The sequence below is a fragment of the Aegilops tauschii genome, chromosome 4 (assembly GCF_002575655.3).
Source record: "Aegilops tauschii subsp. strangulata cultivar AL8/78 chromosome 4, Aet v6.0, whole genome shotgun sequence".
NCBI lineage: Eukaryota > Viridiplantae > Streptophyta > Magnoliopsida > Poales > Poaceae > Aegilops > Aegilops tauschii.
Window position 1 is genome coordinate 145,655,896 of NC_053038.3, and position 18,350 is coordinate 145,674,245.

Sequence of the window (18,350 nt, forward strand, 5' to 3'; positions counted from 1 at the left end):
AACAACCTGACGGGAAAATCTAACTGAATCGCTAACTGAAAAACTACTACGTTGTAAAGTCTGAAACCTAAAACTTGTCATGCTAGCTAAACTAGCTTATTGTGCAACAAACTCCCCATAAGCTAGGTTGGCTGATACCTAATGACCCCCAAGCGATCGCGCATCTCCTGAAATTGAGTTCGTCCGAGCGCTTTCGTGAGGATGTCAGCAAGCCGATCGCCCGTCCGCACATACTAAACGTTGATGCTGCCATCCTCGACGCACTGACGGATGAAATGGTAGCGCAGCTCAATGTGTTTGGTCCTGTTGTGGAAGACAGGGTTTTTGCTCAGCACGATCGCTCACTTGTTGTCGATGCAGAGCCTGGTAGCACCGTCGTCACGCCCAAGCAATTCTCCGATTAGCCGCCTGAGCCAGATGCCCTGACAGGCAGCTCCAGCCGTGGCAACGTACTCCGCTTCGCACGAGGAGAGTGCGACGATCTTCTGCTTGGCTGACTGCCACGACACCGGACTGCCACCGAGGAAGAAGATGGTTCCACCGGTGCTCTTGCGGTCATCCAGGTCTCCCTCGAGATCCGAGTCGCTGTAGCCGACGAGCTTTGCGCCGCGCACCTGCCGGGCATAGCAACACCCGAGCTGCCGTGTGCCGGCGATGTACCTGAGAAGCTCCTTCACATCGGCCCAATGCTCGCTCGTCGGTGCCTCCATGAACCTGCTGACATACCCGAGGGCGTAGGTGACGTCAGGTCGCGTATGGGTGAGGTAGCGTAGGCTCCCCACCACGCTCCTATAGTATGTGGCGTCCACGAGCTCGCCGGCCCCCTCCCTCCTGAGCTTGAGGCGCAGCTACATCAGCGTGTCCACGGGGTGACAGTCGGCCATGCCGGCCTTCTCCAACAGGTTGCCGACGTACGAGGACTGCGCAACAACGATCCGGCCTGGCCTCTGGTCCACCTCGATGCCAAGGTAGTAGCTCAGTAGCCCCAGATCGCTCATCTTGAAGAGCGCCATCATCTCCTTCTTGAACTCAGCGATCGCCGCCGTGGACGCTCCGGTGATGATCAACTCATCCACGTACACGCCCACCAGGAGCCGGCCGTCGTGGCCATCGCACGTGTACACTGCGTGCTCGGATGGGCATTTCTCGAAGCTGAGAGCGTTGAGGTTGCTGTCGAGCTTCACGTACCACGCCCTTGGTGCTTGCCGTAGTCCATAGAGCGCTTTGTGCAGCTGGAGCACCTTGTTCGTCGCGCCGGCGTGCTCGAATCTGGGGGGCTGCACCACATACACCTCCTCCTCAAGTTCGCCGTTGAGAAAGGCCGATTTGACGTCCAGGTGGTGCACCTCCCACCCCTCCTGTGCGGCTGCGGTGAGCAACACACGCACGGAGTAGAGGCGGGCCACCGGGGCAAAAACTTCTTCAAAATCGATGCCGGCACGCTGCACAAAACCCTTGGCCACCAGGCGGCCCTTGTGTTTGATGACCTCGCCAGCGGCGTTCCTCTTCTCCTTGAAGACCCATTTCTGGCCGATGGGTCAGTGACCTGCAGATAGATTGCAGAGAGACCAGGTCTCGTTAGACTCAATGCACGCCATCTCTTCGATCATCGTTGCTCGCCACGCCGCATGGGGCTCTGCTTCTGCGAACATCGCCGGCTCCCCCTCAGGTAGAAGGAGCAGATGCTCCATCCTCCCGCCTTGCGCCACGCTAGGGTCGAGCACATCGTCCAGGCGGCGAAAGTAGTGGACGACGTCTGGGTCATCTGCATCATCGAACATGTCCGCGTCATGAGGCGGCGGGGTTGCGAACTGCACATCCTGCCAGACTGGAGTGGCAGGGGACGCGTCGCCTGCTGCTGGCGAGTTCTCTGTCCCGGCATCGGAAACGGAGCATGGCGATGTAGGCGTGCTTGATCCAGCCCCCCGCTGGCAGGTTCGGGTGACGGTGGAGCAGGGGTTCTCGCCGGCGTGACTGCGTCCTCGAGAGGTCCACCATATGCCGAAAAGTCGACGACGAAGGAGCCGCATGCGCCCGCCGTCTTGTTGCTCTAGTCCCAGCTTGCGCTCTCGTCAAACACGACGTTGCGGGACACATGCACCCGACGCGTCGCCGGGTCATACACCCTGTACGCCTTGGAGCCGAGCTTGTACCCGATGAGCACCATGGGAGTGCTCCGATCATCCAGCTTCTTGAGAAGGGGGCGCACGCTCTTGACTTGCGCCACGCACCCGAAGACGTGCAGGTGGCTCACCTCCGGCTTCCTGCCGTGCCAGGCCTCGTACGAAGTCGCTCCGTCCATGCTGCGCATGAACGCTCGGTTCAGGAGGTAGACGGCCGTGGTCACCGCCTCTCCCCAGAAGTAGTCCGGCATGCCCTTGGCCTTCATCATGCTCCCTGCCATGCCCACCACCATCTGGTTGCGCCTCTCGACCACGCCGTTCTACTGCGGTGAGTAAGTTGCAGTCAGGTGCCGCTGGACGAGATGAATCATTTTTAGATGATGTTGTCATAGGCGACCCCGCTCTAGGCTCCCTCTAGGCGACTCCCTAGGCGATTTTGCGCCGGTGGCCACCCCGGCCCCGGCGGCCACCTCCACCCGCCGGTGACAACTCCAGTCACTGCGGCCACCTCCTCCCGCCGGTGACCTCTCCGGTCACGGCGGCCACCTCTTGCCGGTCCTAGTGGCTGCTCGCCGGTCGTGCACGTGTGTTCATCAACATGGCACCTCTTGCCCTTAACTTCGGCAGGGGCAAGGAATTCCAAGCGGAGGTGAGGTGCAAGTTTGGGCATCCTGTGGTCTTTTCGCCGGGGTTTCGACAGCGAGAATTCAACCTAGTGGTCTCCTTTATTCGTGCCTCCTTCAAACTGAATACGTTTACGGTTAGTACTGCTCTGCATGCATCATTTGGTGGTTACCCGCAAGGTTTTCGTGTTTCTCATCTCAAAGATCGGTCTTTCAAGTTTTCGGTAGCGTCAAAAGCAGTTGGTTTTCAGATTTACAATTCTGGTAGAGTCACAGAACAGCACTTTGATATTGTTTTCAGTCTCTGGGGTAATGGTGGTCCTAATTGGCGTAGAGAAGAATTAAACTTTTACAAGGAGGAAGATGCTCAATGGACCTTAGTGGGCAGACGTGGTAGACCAGTCAGGAACGACGGCGATCGCTGGCTTATTCCGGCGACGGCGACCAATGGTAGGTCAGTTTTCCAACGTCTTTCTCGGGCCATTAATGCTGAGAGTGGTCAGGGCTCTCTCGATAGTAGTTCGGGCCATCAAGAGATAGTTACTATGTCGGAAGCTGTTATTCCACGCGTTAATCCTAATTATGACGTGGGTCCAATGAGACGGGAATTGGTCTGTTTCTCGTGTGGAGAACAGGGCCACTTTGCTCGTTTTGTTCCAAACCAAGGCTCACTGGGCTATGGCCTTTCTTTCGTGTTCCTACCTTCAAAAGCCCACCTGCTGAGGCTTGGGCCCCTGGGGAAGTGGAAAGCTGGTTCCAGCCCACGGACATGCCATTGCAATTCAGGAAGGCCACATCATTCAAGGAACTGGTGTCGGTTTGTTTTACTAATTTCCAGCCAAGACCGCAGGCGGACTCCTCGCATTCTGCCTCTTCCCATAACTCTACTTCTTCCTCATCTTGCTCGCCACCTCTCCCTCACCAAACCCCAACGATGGTCGCCGGGGTGCCTGTGGCAAACATCCCAATCGATCCGGCTCCGTTCATCCCCAATGGTTTCCAGATACAGCACATTGAGGGAAGGAACGAGGTGACGCGGATGATCCTTCCTCGCCGTCAGAGAAGGCACGAGGACTGGGCCATTGCAACAATCCAGCCGCTCCCAAGTGAGGTACATTTCCAAAATGTTCAAGAAGTCCTGCAAGAGTATTTCGAGCTAGATCCACAACTAGGTGTTCTTGACATCCAGCCTTGTCCGTTTGGAGAAGCGTATGTTGATTTTGCCCATGTCAGAGATAGGTATAGATTGGTTTCTCAGAGTCCGCATGTGTTTGGTGATGTCTTTCGTCACTTTTATGAAGCATGATGATGGAAGAAACTGGAGGAGAGTTCATTTCAACAGGGTTGTTTGGTTGCTTTTTGTTGGTGTGCCGTTTGATCATTGTAATTCATAGGATGTTGCTACAGCCATTGCGAAGTGGGGTAAGATTATCAGTTGCGAGAAAGAGGAGGCTAGAAAAGGGAAAATTCTTGTAAAAGCAAGAGTGACAGACCTTATACATATACCCAAGAGCATCAGATGGTCTGAGGGCGAATACTTTGAAGGAGAATCATGGACATGCTTTTTGGAAGTTATCCTTGAGGAAATGTTAGGGGGAGGGCCGGCTGATGAAGATCTTATACCACCACCCCATGTGGATCCATAGCCAGTCCCACAGAATGCTAATGACTTCCCTGGTTTCCATCTCCATGTCAATCAGGTGGTACAGAATAATGAAGAGGAGGAGGAATGGGATCAGTGGGATGAAAATCACTGGGCTTTTCCTCAGCCAGCTAAAATTCAGCCTGCTGCTGCAGAAATTCAGGAAGAGTTACACTTGGGAGGGGAAGATGGAGTCCCCAATAGCATCATAACCACCACTGTCTCTCTCTGAGAGGGGGAATTTTCAAACAATCTTGTTCTGTCGGCTACCCAGAATATTGAGGAGGTCAATCAGATAGCTCTAGAGCCACTAGCACAACATTTGGTCTTAGGTGCTGGTCTGCAAAACATTCTTCAGGCTTATCCTCCTGACTCTGAAGAAGTGGGTCCCCTCAATGCTTTTTCTGGAAATGAAGTCAATCAGGGTGTTGGGCCCCTGAAGAATGAGGTTGCTGCAGATGTGGGGCTTGCCCAATCAGTTCAAGTGAATGTTGTGGCTGCAGATGTTATTTTACTACCAGTTGTTAGTGCTCCTATAGACAAAGAGGTGCAGATTACAGTTTCTGAGAATTCAGAGGGTCAGGGCACAAAATAGAGCTTGGTAGGTCAGAGTTCAAAACAGAGCCCCGAAGGGCTGTTTGCACCTTCTTCAGACCCACAAACTGAAAAAGGTATGAAACATGCTGAGGCAGACGATCACCTTTTTAATATTTATGATATTGCTCGAAGTCATGCTCTTTCCATAACTGATGGCTCTCACTTGATCTGTGAAGAAGGTTTGGATTTATGGGTGAAACACTTTGCAGAAGCTGATCAAAACACTAGAAATAACTTTGAAGCTTCTATTACTATAAGTTGGTTCAATTTCATCATCAACTTGCTTCTCACTGCAGATAAATTTGATTGGACTCTTAAGTTATTGAAGTCTCACTTCTGGCAAATCCTCACAACAAATTTGTTGCTCAGAGGATTGTTTTATCTTCCACATTCCTGACTGTTGCAACACTTCTCAAGCACCCATATGTAAACTTGTGCAGGGGGCAATGACAAAGAAAATGAGGGAATTAGCCCAACTGCACATTCATCTAGTACAGTGGGCAGTCCTCTAAAGCTGGCAACACCAAATGTCATCCTTCTGCCATTGGAAGAATCTACATCTAGGAAGAGAAGGGACAACGGACCACTTGTGGAAACTGAGGTACGAAGGAGTGAGAGAATTAGGGAATAAAATAATGGTTTCAAAAGAAGTTCCTGTAATAATACTAGTTGTCTTCCCTGCAATGCTATCCCTCCTATCATTAACTCCAAAGTGGTTCAGAATCTTACCAGTAAATTTTGCAAGGTGTCTGAGGAGGAACTTCATGGAAAGCTGAGCAAAAAGCCCAAGATGAAGGACCAGGGGGAGATGGCCAAGGTTTCCAAGGCCATGGAAAGCAGAAAACCTGATGCTAGTTCTTAATGAATCCCTGTTTGTGTCAATCCTCAAGCCCTAGGGGTGTGACAGTGTTTCTTCCCAGTGTTAGGAGTCAGTTATGTGTTTTGGGATCTTGGAGTTGGCTCATTTTGTTCCTATTGGGGTTATTAAGCAGTATTAGTGCGTACTGGTGGCACAGACACCTTTCTATTGCTTGTGGCAGAACTTATTCAGTTACTTTGAATATTATATATTTGCCTGTGATGGTCAATCTGTGGATTGGTGTTGTGGTTCTAATTCCTGGGGATCAAGAGCTGGAGCTTGGTCAATTTTTCATTATTTTGTTTTCCAATGAATAATAACAGATCATGGAATATTCTGAATTGGAATATTAGAGGGATTAATGGCAAAGAAAAATGGCTGCCTCTACAACAGAAAATCGAGGAGATTGCTGCTAGCATTATTTGCCTGCAAGAAACAAAGAGAGAAACTTTTGACTTGAACTTCATAAAGAATTTTTGTCCTCAAAGAATCAATAAGTTCAGTTTTCTACCTTCAGTGGGGGCCTCAGAAGGATTGCTCACCGCATGGAATGGAAACTTATTCTCAGGAGAAATCATGTTCCAAACCAGATTCTCACTCTCCATCAAATTTACTTGTAAAACTAGCACACACTCTTGGATCTTAACTAACATTTATGGGCCTTGTAACCAGGAAGACAAAGAAGAATTCATTAATTGTTTCTCAATTTATGCCAGATGATACTGATTGGATTGTGATGGGAGACTTCAATTTTATCAGAAAACCTGAAGACATAAATAGACCTGGGGGAGATGTTAACCAAATGCTTCTCTTTAATGAAGCAATTAGTAATCTGGGACTTTTGGAATTACCTCTCAAAGGTAGGCAGTATAGCTGGAGTAACATGCAACACAATCCCTTATTAGAAAAACTTGATTGGTTCTTCACCTCTGCTGCCTGGATGACTTCTTTTCCTGACACCACTGCCCTCCCTCTTGCTAGGCCAATTTCAGACAATCTTCCTTGCATGATCAAGATTGGAACAACAATTCTGAAATCAAAGATTTTCAGATTTGAAAATTATTGGTTGAAGCATGACTATTTCAAGGATATTGTGAGGAAAGCTTGGGACACTCCTGTCAGAGGTTCTGACATTGCAAAAAACATCACTGCTAAGTTCAAGCTTTTAAGAAGAGACATTAAGATCTGGGCAAAAAATCTTTCCTGCTTGAAGCAAAAAATTGCAGATCTGAATGAATGCATTTTCCTCCTAGATTTCATTGAGGAATTTAGACATTTAAGTACTTTTGAGTGGAATTGCAGACAAATGCTCAAAGAACTACTACTGAATGTTCTGCAACACCAAAAAATCTACTGGAAGGAGAGAGGAAAAATTAAAGTAGTGAAATTTGGAGATGAGAATACAAATTTTTTTCACACGAAGGCTACTATCAATCGTACACTACTAGGAAAAGGGCTATAGATGGAATGGCCACTAATGGCGCACCAGACATGTGGTGCGCCACTACTATATAGCAGTGGCGCACCATGTGCTGGTGCGCCATTAGTGTGAAAGACACTAATGGCGCACTAGACACAAGGTGCGCCACTAGTAACAATTTTTTTCCAAACATACTAATGGCGCACCAGGGCACAGTGCGCCATAACTAGTTCTAACTAGTAATGGCGCACCAGCCTCAGAGTGCGCCACTACTATTTTTATTTATTTATTATTTTTGCAAAACTACTAATGGCGCACCAGTGTATAGTGCGCCATTACTAGTTTAAACTAGTAATGGTGCACTGTGCCCTGGTGCGCCACTACTATTTTTTTTGCAAAACTACTAATGGCGCACCACCAGCAGGTGCGCCATTAGTAACCACGGTTACTAATGGCGCATTTTAGGTGGTGCGCCATTTGTAACCTGGGTCAGCTAGATATTTTGGACAGCCACACCTACCCACTCACTTTCCGCACTTCATTCTCTCCACCTCCTCCTCCAAGCTTGTCTCGGCTGCCTCCTCATCCTCACCTCATTTGCACCATAAATTCATCCAAATTAAGTGGTTAAATTACCTTTTTTTGATAGGTAAGTAAGGGGGGAGCTATCTTTATGTTGTTCTCCCTCCAACAACGTGCACATGCACTTTTTATGGCCTAGCTAGATCTATGTATGTTTGTGGTGTTGCATATATGTTTGTGTTTGAAGGTACCGGTATTTGAAATGCGATAGTTGCCCATATTTTGTCGGAATGTTGATTCATTTCCGTTTCGGCGAGAATTTTGGCACTATGCATTCTTTTTTGTCCTATTTTTAGGGAAAGTCATGCCAAATTTTTTCTTGGTTCTAAAATATCGTTTTGCTCTACCCCGCAGGCGACCATGGTCCGCACGATGACCGAAGGCATCGTGAATAGGTTTTTGAGCTCCGTGAAGGCCGAGATGCTTGAAAAGAACGAGATGGAGATAAGATGTCCGTGTCGAAGATGCAAGCTGAAGAGCCTTATTGCGGACACGGATTCCGGGTAGGTGCGGGACCACCTGCTCTTGCGTGGTTTCATGGATGGCTATCGGTGGCAAGGTGATGAAGATGACTATGAAGTCGTCCATGGGAGCCGGGCAAGAAATGAGGAAGGGCAGCAAGACAACCACCGCGGCTCGGGCGGGCGAGAAGATGAAGAATCTCCAGGACATGATCACGACGGTGATGCTGTACACAGTCATCATGTAGAAGATGCCGGACATGATGATGAGGAAGATGCGGGAGCAGACGAAGGGTATGATCATGAAGATGAAGATGCTGGCAGAGCAGACGACGATGGACCATCGATGGGCTGGGTGCAGGACCCTCATATTCAAGAGCTGCTTCTCAAGCAGACGGATAACGCAAGAGCTGCCGCCCGAGAGAAAGCCAAGCTGGATCAACTGGAGATAGAGGCGATTACTCCATTGTATGAAGGATGCAGGCCCAAGGATACCCGCCTGAAAGTAACGCTCATGGCTTTGGAGATGAAGGTAAAACACAAAATGACTGACGCATGCTTCGACGAGAACATGTCATTCTGGCACGAACGTCTTCCCAAGGGGAACAAGTGCCCGACCAGTTTCGAGGAGGCGAAGAAAATCGTGTGTCCTCTGGATTTACCGCATGTGAAATACCATGTGTGCATGAACAATTGCATCATTTATCGGGACGAGCACCCGGAGTCTACCGTATGTCCGGTGTGTGGCGTCACTCGATACAAGAAGAGGAAGAAAGCTCCTCGAAAAGTGGTGTGGTACTTTCCGATCACTCCACGTCTGCAGCGGTATTTCACGGACCCTAAGGTAGCAAAGCTCCTGCGTTGGCACGCGGATAGGGAGGAGAAGAAGCGAGAAGATGACGCAAATGATCCGGAGATAAATAAAAAAGACAAGATGCTGAGTCACCCTAAGGATGGGAGCCAGTGGCAAGCGTTGAACTTCGAACACCCAGAATTTGGGAAGGATCCAAGGAACATCATGCTGGGCGCGAGCATCGATGGAGTCAATCCGTTTGGCAGCCAGAGAAGCACACATAGCACCTGGCCTGTGTTTGTGTGGATGTAAAACCTCCCCCCTGGTTGTGCATGAAGAGGAAGTACATTCACATGAGTATGCTAATTGAAGGGCCGAAACAACCAGGGAATGACATCAATCTGTATCTAGGGCTGCTGAAAGAGGAGCTAGACACGCTGTGGAAAACGCCAGCCAATACGTGGGACGCCGCAGAGAAAGAATATTTCCCTATGAGAGCCGCACTGGTCACGACGGTGCACGACTATCTCGGTTACGGATATCTCGCGGGGCAGGTGGTCCACGGATTTTCTGGATGCGTTAGGTGCATGGATGACACAACGTATCGCCAGCTAGATAGAGATCCCGGGTTTTCGAAAACCGTGTTCATGGGACATCAAAGGTGGCTTCGCGACGATGACCCATGGAGGAAACGCAAGGATCTGTTCGATGGTGAAACCGAACCCCGCAGACGCCCGTGTACGAGGAGCGGCGAGGAAATAGACGAGTTGTTGAAAAATCAGAAAGATTGCCCACTGCCGGGAAAGAAGCAAAAGGCGCCAGAGCCGGGAAAGAAGCGAAAGGCGCCAGAGCCGCTGCTGAAGGTATGGAAAACGAGGTCTGTTTTCTAGGACTTGCCGTATTGGAAGATCCACCGTGTGCCTCACAGCCTTGATGTCATGCATATCACGAAGAACGTGTGCGAGAGTCTGCTTGGTACCCTGCTCAACATGCCAGAGAGGACCAAAGATGAGCCGCAAGCAAGGGCAGACTTGAATTCAATGGGCATCAGGGAGGAGCATCATGCTAATGATGATGATGATGAGGCAAAGTAGGACACGGAAAGTCGGCGCAAAGGCAAAAAGGCCAAGAAGACTGGAAATGACTTCCCTCCCACGTGCTTCACTCTAAGTCAGGAGGAGATCGATCAGTTTTTCACCTGCCTCGTAGGAGTAAAACTTCCTTACGGTTACGCGGGGAAGATAAGCCGATACCTAGACTCAGCGAAGCAGAAGTTCAGCGGGATGAAGTCTCACGACTGTCACGTGCTGATGACGCAGATACTTCCAGTTGCAATCCGTGGGATCATGGACGTGCACGTCCGTGAAATGCTATTTGGCCTATGCAAATTTTTCGACGTCATCTCTCGGAAGTCGGTTGGCGTGAGGCAACTCAGAAGGCTACAGGAAGAGATCGTGGTGATACTATGCGAGCTTGAGATGTACTTCCCGCCCGCATTCTTCGACGTTATGGTGCATCTGCTGGTCCATATCGTGGAGGATATCATCCAACTCGGGCTGACGTTCCACCACAGCATGATGCCGTGAGGGTCACCGCGAAATGCATGTCGACTTCGAGGGTCAACTCGCTGACTTTGAAAGAGCAAACCTAGTCGCGCTACAACACATAGACGTGGTCGATCCTTGGGTGGTAGAGCACAAAACCTTTATTGAGAAGACGTACAATGACCGAGGCCAACAGAGGACGGATGGAGATATAATCAAAGAGAACAACTCATGTTTCACGCGTTGGTTCAAGTAGAAGCTTCTGTCGTACCCTTTACATGAGGATTCTTCCGCGGAAGAACAACTCATATTCGCCTTGTCACAGGGTGTCGAGCACAACCTGATGACGTATGAGGCGTACGATATCAACGGCTACACATTCTACACCGAGGACAAGGACATGAAGAGCGATGGTTATCAGAACTCCGGGGTAACGATGGAATCCTACGCCGGTAACGACAAGGACAGATACTACAGAAGGATCTAGGAGATCTGGGAGCTGAGCTACGCTGGAGAGAAGGTCCCGATGTTCCGTGTCAGATGGGCCAAGAGCGTCATAAAAGAAGACCGGTATTTCACCACCATGATTATACCCGAAGCCAAATCCAAGATCGCAGGCGCGAACGTCACCACGAAAAATGAGCCATGGGTACTGGCTTCCCAAGTGGACCAATGCTTCTTCATTACTGACCCGTCAAAGCCCAGTCGTGTTGTGGTGAGGAGAGGCAAAAGGAAGATCACAGAATGGATGGAGTCGCCAATGAGCAGGACTTCGACAAGTACGGCGACCCGAAGATGGAACATGACGATGGCGATGAAGTATCAGCATACACCACAAGAAGAAGCAGGACCACCCTACCTAAAGGATGTCCGTTCAAGAGAAGAACTCCATTTACTAAAAATAAGGGCAAGAAGATTGTGAACAGATAGCTAGCTAAGATCGATTGTATTTAAATTGTAGCCTTCATTTCTCGATTGTATTTCATGGGCACTTTTTGAACTCATGAATATTTTTAAATTTCATGGACACTCGATCTGGATCCCCCTCCATCTCGATCGCTATCCCACCTCGCCAGATCCGGTCCCCCTCACCGCCGAGCACCCCCCGCACCCTCTACCCCGCTCCACCGGCCGCCGCCGCCGACCCCCCGCACCCTCCCCCGCTCCACCGACGACCCACCGCATCCTCCCCTGCTCCACCGCCGTCGACGACCCACCGCACCCTCCCCGGCCCGCTCCACCGCCGCCGACGACCCCCCGCACCCTCCCCAGCCCGCTCCACCGTCACAAATGAATGCAACTAAAATTGCAAAAAAACCAAATTTGATTATATTTTCAAATAACAAATTTGATGATTTTTTCAAATAATAAATTTGATGATATTTTTTCATATTTATAAATATTTTCAAATAACAAATTTGATGATATTTTTTAAAAAAATTATTACTGTTTTTATAAAAAATTATTACGGTTTCATATTCATATTCATTTTCTAAAAAATTATTAGATGCAACAAAAAAAATTACTTATGGCGCACCTCTGGCTGGTGCACCATTGCTATAGAAAAAAAATTACTTATGGCGCACCTCTGGCTGGTGCGCCATTGCTATATAAAAAAGATTACTAATGGCGCACCTCTGGCTGGTGCGCCATTGCTATATAAAAAAACATTCTAATGGCGCACCGCTTCGGGGTGCGCCATTAGTAAGTTTCCCCCTAGCTAATTCCTCCCTCTCCCTCGCCAGTTCCCCTTCGTCCCTCTCCCTCGCCAGTCCACCGTCCGCTCCCAATCCGCGCCCCCGCCGCCTCCCTCTCCCCCCTTCCTCCCCTCCGACCCCACCCCACTCTCGCCGGAGCAGCGCCGCAGGGCCGACACCAACCTCACCCTCGCCCGCGCGCGCCGCAACCTCCGCCTCGCCGAGTCCGGAGCTGCTCGTGGAGGAGACGTGGCTGGATCGGAGGCGCTCTCCGGGGAGCTGCTCAAGCCCTACGTGCTCGACCTCTGCCGCTTCGTCGCCCTCGAGCGCCTGCACGCCAAGGTGCCCGTCTACCCGCCTCCCCACCTCGTCTTCCACGCGCTCCTCACCAGGAAATTCGCCGCCATCCTGCAGCAAACGCAGCCTGCAAATGCCTCGCTAGTATAGGCAATTAAAATCCTTGCTGTTTTCATCCTGTTCTTAGCTCTGTACTTTCCAGTTGTGCAAATTTTAGGACTTGTTGGGTGAATTTTAGGCATATGTGTTGTAATTCAGATGTTTACAAATTTAGTGCCACACTGAGCTTTTGATCCACCATCACCAAGTTCAGTAAATCTTAACTCTTAATGTCAGATTGTTAATTCTGAAAATGTAATTTCTGGAGTACATGTGGAGTAGTAGGATCTGAAGATTTTGTGTATCTAGATGTCGTTGCTGGAGTACACCATCTACCAAAGTCACTACAATCAAGAGTACACAAATTCTAGATATGCACCCTGTTCCTCTTAATTCTGAAACACAACCTGTTAGTTGCTACTCCATCTAACAGTGCTGCCACCATGTTCCTGTCCTGTTAATCAAGAGTGCTACTCCATCTAACTGTCATAAGGGATTATGGTGAATTTGCAATGCAATGCCAGTACTACACCTGACGATTTGCAATGCCAGTGTGAATTTGCAGTGCAAAAAAATTGCCAGGTCTGCACAATTGTTGTTCTAGTTACTTTTGAAACAAGGAGAGCTTTAATGTTGACTAGCATGCTGATAAATTATGAGAAATTAAAGTTTCTCAGATATGCCAGCAAGAAAATTCCTGTTGTTAAATTCACTGAAAATTCAGTTAATTTGGCTTTACTGAAAACCTTACTGAAACTAAATTCAGTTAGCTGGGTCATCTTCCACTTGAGAGAATGGAATGATATCAGTGGCAATTATTTCCTATGATATGATGCAGCAGTAGTAGTAGTATATTGTGCTTAGGGCATGAATCATATGCAGCAGTAGTAGTAGTATTTTGTGATGAGGTTGGAGATTATGACCCCCAAACTAAATCTCCTAGGACCACAAATCATACCATCTCATCCATATAAGAAGCTTGAACAGCACCTTAACAATGAGGCACTACTAATTGGGCGGCTGTTTCCTCCCCAAAAGAAGGCATCTGTGTGTTGCTTCTCAACCCTGGTGCCTTGCAGGTGAGATCACCGGCTTTACAGCTTTGTCTTGCTGCATAGGAAAGGTATTTTGCAGTGCTCAAGCAAAGTGAGGATAGTTTTTGCACAACAGCTGAATGTAACTGAATTTTTGAACACATGAATTGTAGATGGTTTCAGTTAACTAAGATTGGCAGAATATCTTGTTTCAAATATAGCCTATGCATGTCTTGTTTTCTGGTTATGGATATTGTATAGTACTGCATATCTTTTTTTTTGTAATATAATGCTTACCAAAGGTTTCAATATTTTGCTGTTACCATTGTTCTTTGAGCATAATTCTTTTTCATTTCCTACTATCCTTATTCTAATTCTCTTAAATTGCTATGTTGTGTGTAATAGAATTAGATCTTGGATCTGCTAGTGGACTTTGGGATTTTGTTAGCCAGCTTGGTGACTCCAGATTTTTTTGTGATCTGTGGCTGGCATCTAGACAGCACACACATATATACAGAGGCACATTGCGAATCACAGACAGCAGAGCACACGCACATGACACATGTATCAGTAGAGTAATTTGTACAGTCACACCAACTGTTTGTAAAATTGCAGTATTGAAGATGTGTATTTTCCATTTTGAAGCTGGAAATAAACTGCCAAAACTGAAAGAAATGGGAGTGTTGAAGATATGCTAGTGGTGAATTTTAGTAGTAGACTAAAATAAATTTTAGAATGACTGAATGTATGCAGCCTGCAGTAGTGTAGCTGTACCAAAATCACATCTGCCCTAATGTATGCAGTCATGTTTTTATGCCATTCTGACTTGTCCACAGGGACGTCTCTACTGTGATGTCTATTTTGTTTCTGCAAAAACCCATTCAGTAGTGTGGGACTGTGGATCATTAGCAAGGAAACCGTGCTTTAGTTCAGACTTCAGAGATATTTACCTTTGCTTCAATAGGTAGTTTGCTCACAGTCTAAGTTGAGATGATTTTTTTGGGTGACCTATTAGATCTGGAATGGAAGCTCACATCAGCTGAGCTGCTTTTTGTCCATATGAAAGCAGAGGACCATATGGTCTGTGGCCTTTTCATCCATATGAAAGTAGAGGCACATTGTGGTGCTAGTTTGCTGGGTTTTGTCTCCGACCATAATGTCGTGATGATTTTGCAGGTACCCCGAGAGGCCCTTGAGTTTGCCGGAATGTCGATTAACTTCCGTTCCGGCAAATTCGGGTACTCCATATGTCCTATTTTCAGCAAAGGTCATGCTGAAATTTTCCGTGAATTTTAACATGACTTTGCTAAAAATAGGACATATGGGGTACTTGTGACTAATGCATGGGCCGGGGTATCTTAGTACTTAATTAAGTAGGATCAATTGCCCCTTTATTCTTGCTGCATTAAACCATAGGTGGCAATAGAGCCAAATGATTAGGCCCAAATGATGAAAGCTTAGGCTTTTAGGGTCCCTTGGCGTCGACAAACCCAAAATGATAAAAGCTTAGCTTTTAGGATGCCTCTCGGTGTCGACAAACCCTAAATGATGAGACCATGATCTTGTTCCTTGACAATAACCAACTTTTTGACCAAATTTTTTTCCTATTTAGAGCAAAACATGGCCCACAACAATGAGGCCGGCGGTTCGGGCGGCAAGCAATTCTGGGAGCTGTCCCAGGAGCTGGAGGAAGAACCTCACCGCTATGAGGACGCCGCGGAAGAGACCGATCCTGACTACACAACCCCTAGTGGCATCGGGGATGACACCACTGATGGTGCCACCGAGGATGCCACCACTATGATGGCAGCGCACGCACAGATGGCAGCCAACCGAAGAGGCAACGGAAGGACAGGCGCTCGAGCGTGCTCGGCACCGTCAAGGATGAATTTACTGAAGTGAACTCCGACGGGCATCCAACGGCGCCCAAACAAGTAGTCAAGGGGTACTCGGTTCAGCTCGGGTGCATTCTCCGGAGGACCGTCTCGATCAACACCAAGAACCTAAGGCATAAGGACCGAGGGAATTTGCGCAGCCTCCTCTTCACGAAGCTGCACGAACGATACAAGTTCCCCGCTGAGTTTGCAAACACACGCCTCTCAGGGAATAAAGTGAACAGTGCCGCCCTCATGAGGATGAGCACGGCCCTGTCTCCATGGAGAAGCACAGTGAAGGCAATGATTGAAAAAGGTGATAGTTATGAGAAGATCAAGGCGAAATATCCTTTGATGAGCGAAGATGACTACAAGGAGTTCAAGATCAAGTGCGAGAGCAGCGCAACCTCCGAATCAAGTTAGTGGGGGAAAGAAATGCGGCAGTTGAACTTAGGGGTCCACCAACTCGGTCCCGGCGGTTACAGAGTGGCGGAGCCTATATGGGACAAGGAGGACGCGGAGCGTGGCGAGCAAGGCCTACCGCCCCGCTTCGAGAAATTCCGTGACAAGCAGACCAGGAACTTTGTCAGGGCCCGGTACAAGGAGGACCCGGTAACAAAGGAGCTTACCACGGATCCGAAGACCAGGGCGCTTGAGCTTGTTCTGGTATGGAATACACCCCCGCGTAATTAGCTCCATATGGTTGCATTCTACTTAATGAAGCCAAATGTCTAAATGGTTCACATTCCTTCCGCAGGAGGCTGAAAGCAGTAGCGCGGGGTCATCTCAGAGCTCCCCTTTCGACACCCCTTTAAATAGGGCATTGAACGTAATGAAAAACAAAGATAAGCTCAGTAAGCTGTCGTCAGCTGGTCGTGTGGCCCGCAATGGCTTGTCCACAAAATGGTCGTCATACTATACCGCTGGTGGGCGAAAGGAGAAAAAGACCAGCTCGGAAAGCCAGTCGCGCGAGGTTCAAGAACTCAAGGCACAAGTGGCGCAGATTCCGGAGATTGTCCAAGAGCAAGTGCAACAACAACTGGGAACGACGCTCACCGCCATTGTGCCTACCTTGATTCAGGGGCTGATGACGTGGATTGCGGGTGGCCAACAGGGGCCTCCCCCAGTTCCCAGCTTCACGGCCAGCAACTCGCACAACACGCAGGCGGCGCCATTGGTGTCTCCGGCGGAGGCGGTATTCGTGTCTCCGGCGCCGGCACGGGCATTGGAGCTTAATGCACCCGGGTGTACGCCGGCCGGCACCTCGCCAGCAAGCGGCCCCTCCGTCAGTTGCACGCCCGCCGTTGGCGGTGCCTCAACATTAGCCGAGCTCGACGGCATCATGGTAACTAAGCCTCTCGGCCGATGACTTCATCTCCTTTCCTTTGACTGGGCATCCCTGACGCCCTACATGTTTTCGCAGGGCGCCGCCGACGTTCCTTGCACTCTCCTGCACTTCGTGGGCGGCGAGTTGGTCGATGTCGCCAAGGGCAGAATCGTTCAACCGGGCAACCGCGTGTTCCACGGTAATCCGATGCCACCCACCTTGTATAGGGTTGAACTGGTTCGGGTGCTGCCAGGCTGCGACGAGTTGTTACCTCTGATTCGACCCGCTGGGGCCGACGTAGATGATGTGATGACCCCCAGCGCCTGCGTAAGCTGGCCCCTGCTTTGGCCGAAGAGCCAGATTCGTTTGGGGGCGGGGGACACCACCCCATAGACAAGACCGCCAGTCGTGCAAGCGCCAAGCCATGGCAAGAGCGCCGCAACGCTACCGTACATGCCAGACATCCCTATGGCACAGGATCCGGACATGCATATGGCACAGGATTCGGACGACGACGACGGTACATTTTCCAACGTCGATAAGTACTTTACCGAACATGGGTACGGTGACGAGTTCTGCGGGCCTCCTTCTCAAGAACCCAACCCTGAAAAAGACGACCGCGATCTAGCTAGTACGGCGGAGAAACCCAATTGCAACAGGCATCGTCTGGCGTTCAGTTCTCAGGAGACGCCTCCAGCTGCCGCCTTCACCGAGCCTCAGATAGCTGAGGTGCGAAATATTATCAGCCCCAACACGCTCAAGAAGGCAGTCTGTGAGCAGAACTCGATCCCATTACAACAGATCAGGAAGAAGGGACGGAAACGAAAGACTAACAAGGGCGCCAGTGCAAGCCAGTCGGCACCGAATATGATCCGTGCTCAGGACGGGCCACCTTCACCTAAGGATATCTCGAGGAGGGTGCATGTGGCGGGTAGGGCGATGCTACCGACAAATATGCTCAATGCTGCAACCGGTGCTATGCGGAGTCTGCATGACAATGTTCTTTCTTTGGAAAAGCGGCGTCTCAGAGAGAATGATGTGGCATACCCAGTTTTCGTGGCCAAGGTGCCAGAGGGCAAGGGCTTTGTGGATAGCGCCGTCGGGGGTACGATCGTCCTGCGGTTTGATGACATCTTTGCCATGTTTAACCTTCATCGGCTGCACTACACCTTTGTTCGGCTGTTTTCGCTGAGTATGGAGATGCAGATCATTAGAGACAAGACCCCGGACATTGTGATAGTCGACCCCTTCTACATGCGTGCCAAGATCTTGGGCAGCGCTGGGGACCGGCAAGTCGCGAGTTCACACCTCGAAGGTGTCATTCTGGTAAACCCAGATAAGGATAACTTCCTCGTGCCTTACTTTCCCTTGTAAGTCA

At 49.4% G+C, this 18,350-nt stretch overlaps 1 protein-coding gene across 1 annotated transcript; it reads right to left on the reverse strand.

The window, feature by feature from the left end:
- Positions 1 to 341: 341 nt before the first annotated feature.
- On the reverse strand, positions 342 to 710 carry LOC141021710 (secreted RxLR effector protein 161-like). The gene has a single exon (XM_073497566.1). The coding sequence runs from the start codon at positions 708 to 710 to the stop codon at positions 342 to 344; it is 369 nt and encodes a 122-aa protein (XP_073353667.1).
- Positions 711 to 18,350: the final 17,640 nt, after the last annotated feature.

Bases quoted from the DNA above. Each gene is read 5' to 3' on its own strand.
- LOC141021710 (XM_073497566.1), bottom strand. From the start codon at position 710: ATGGAGGCACCGACGAGCGAGCATTGGGCCGATGTGAAGGAGCTTCTC.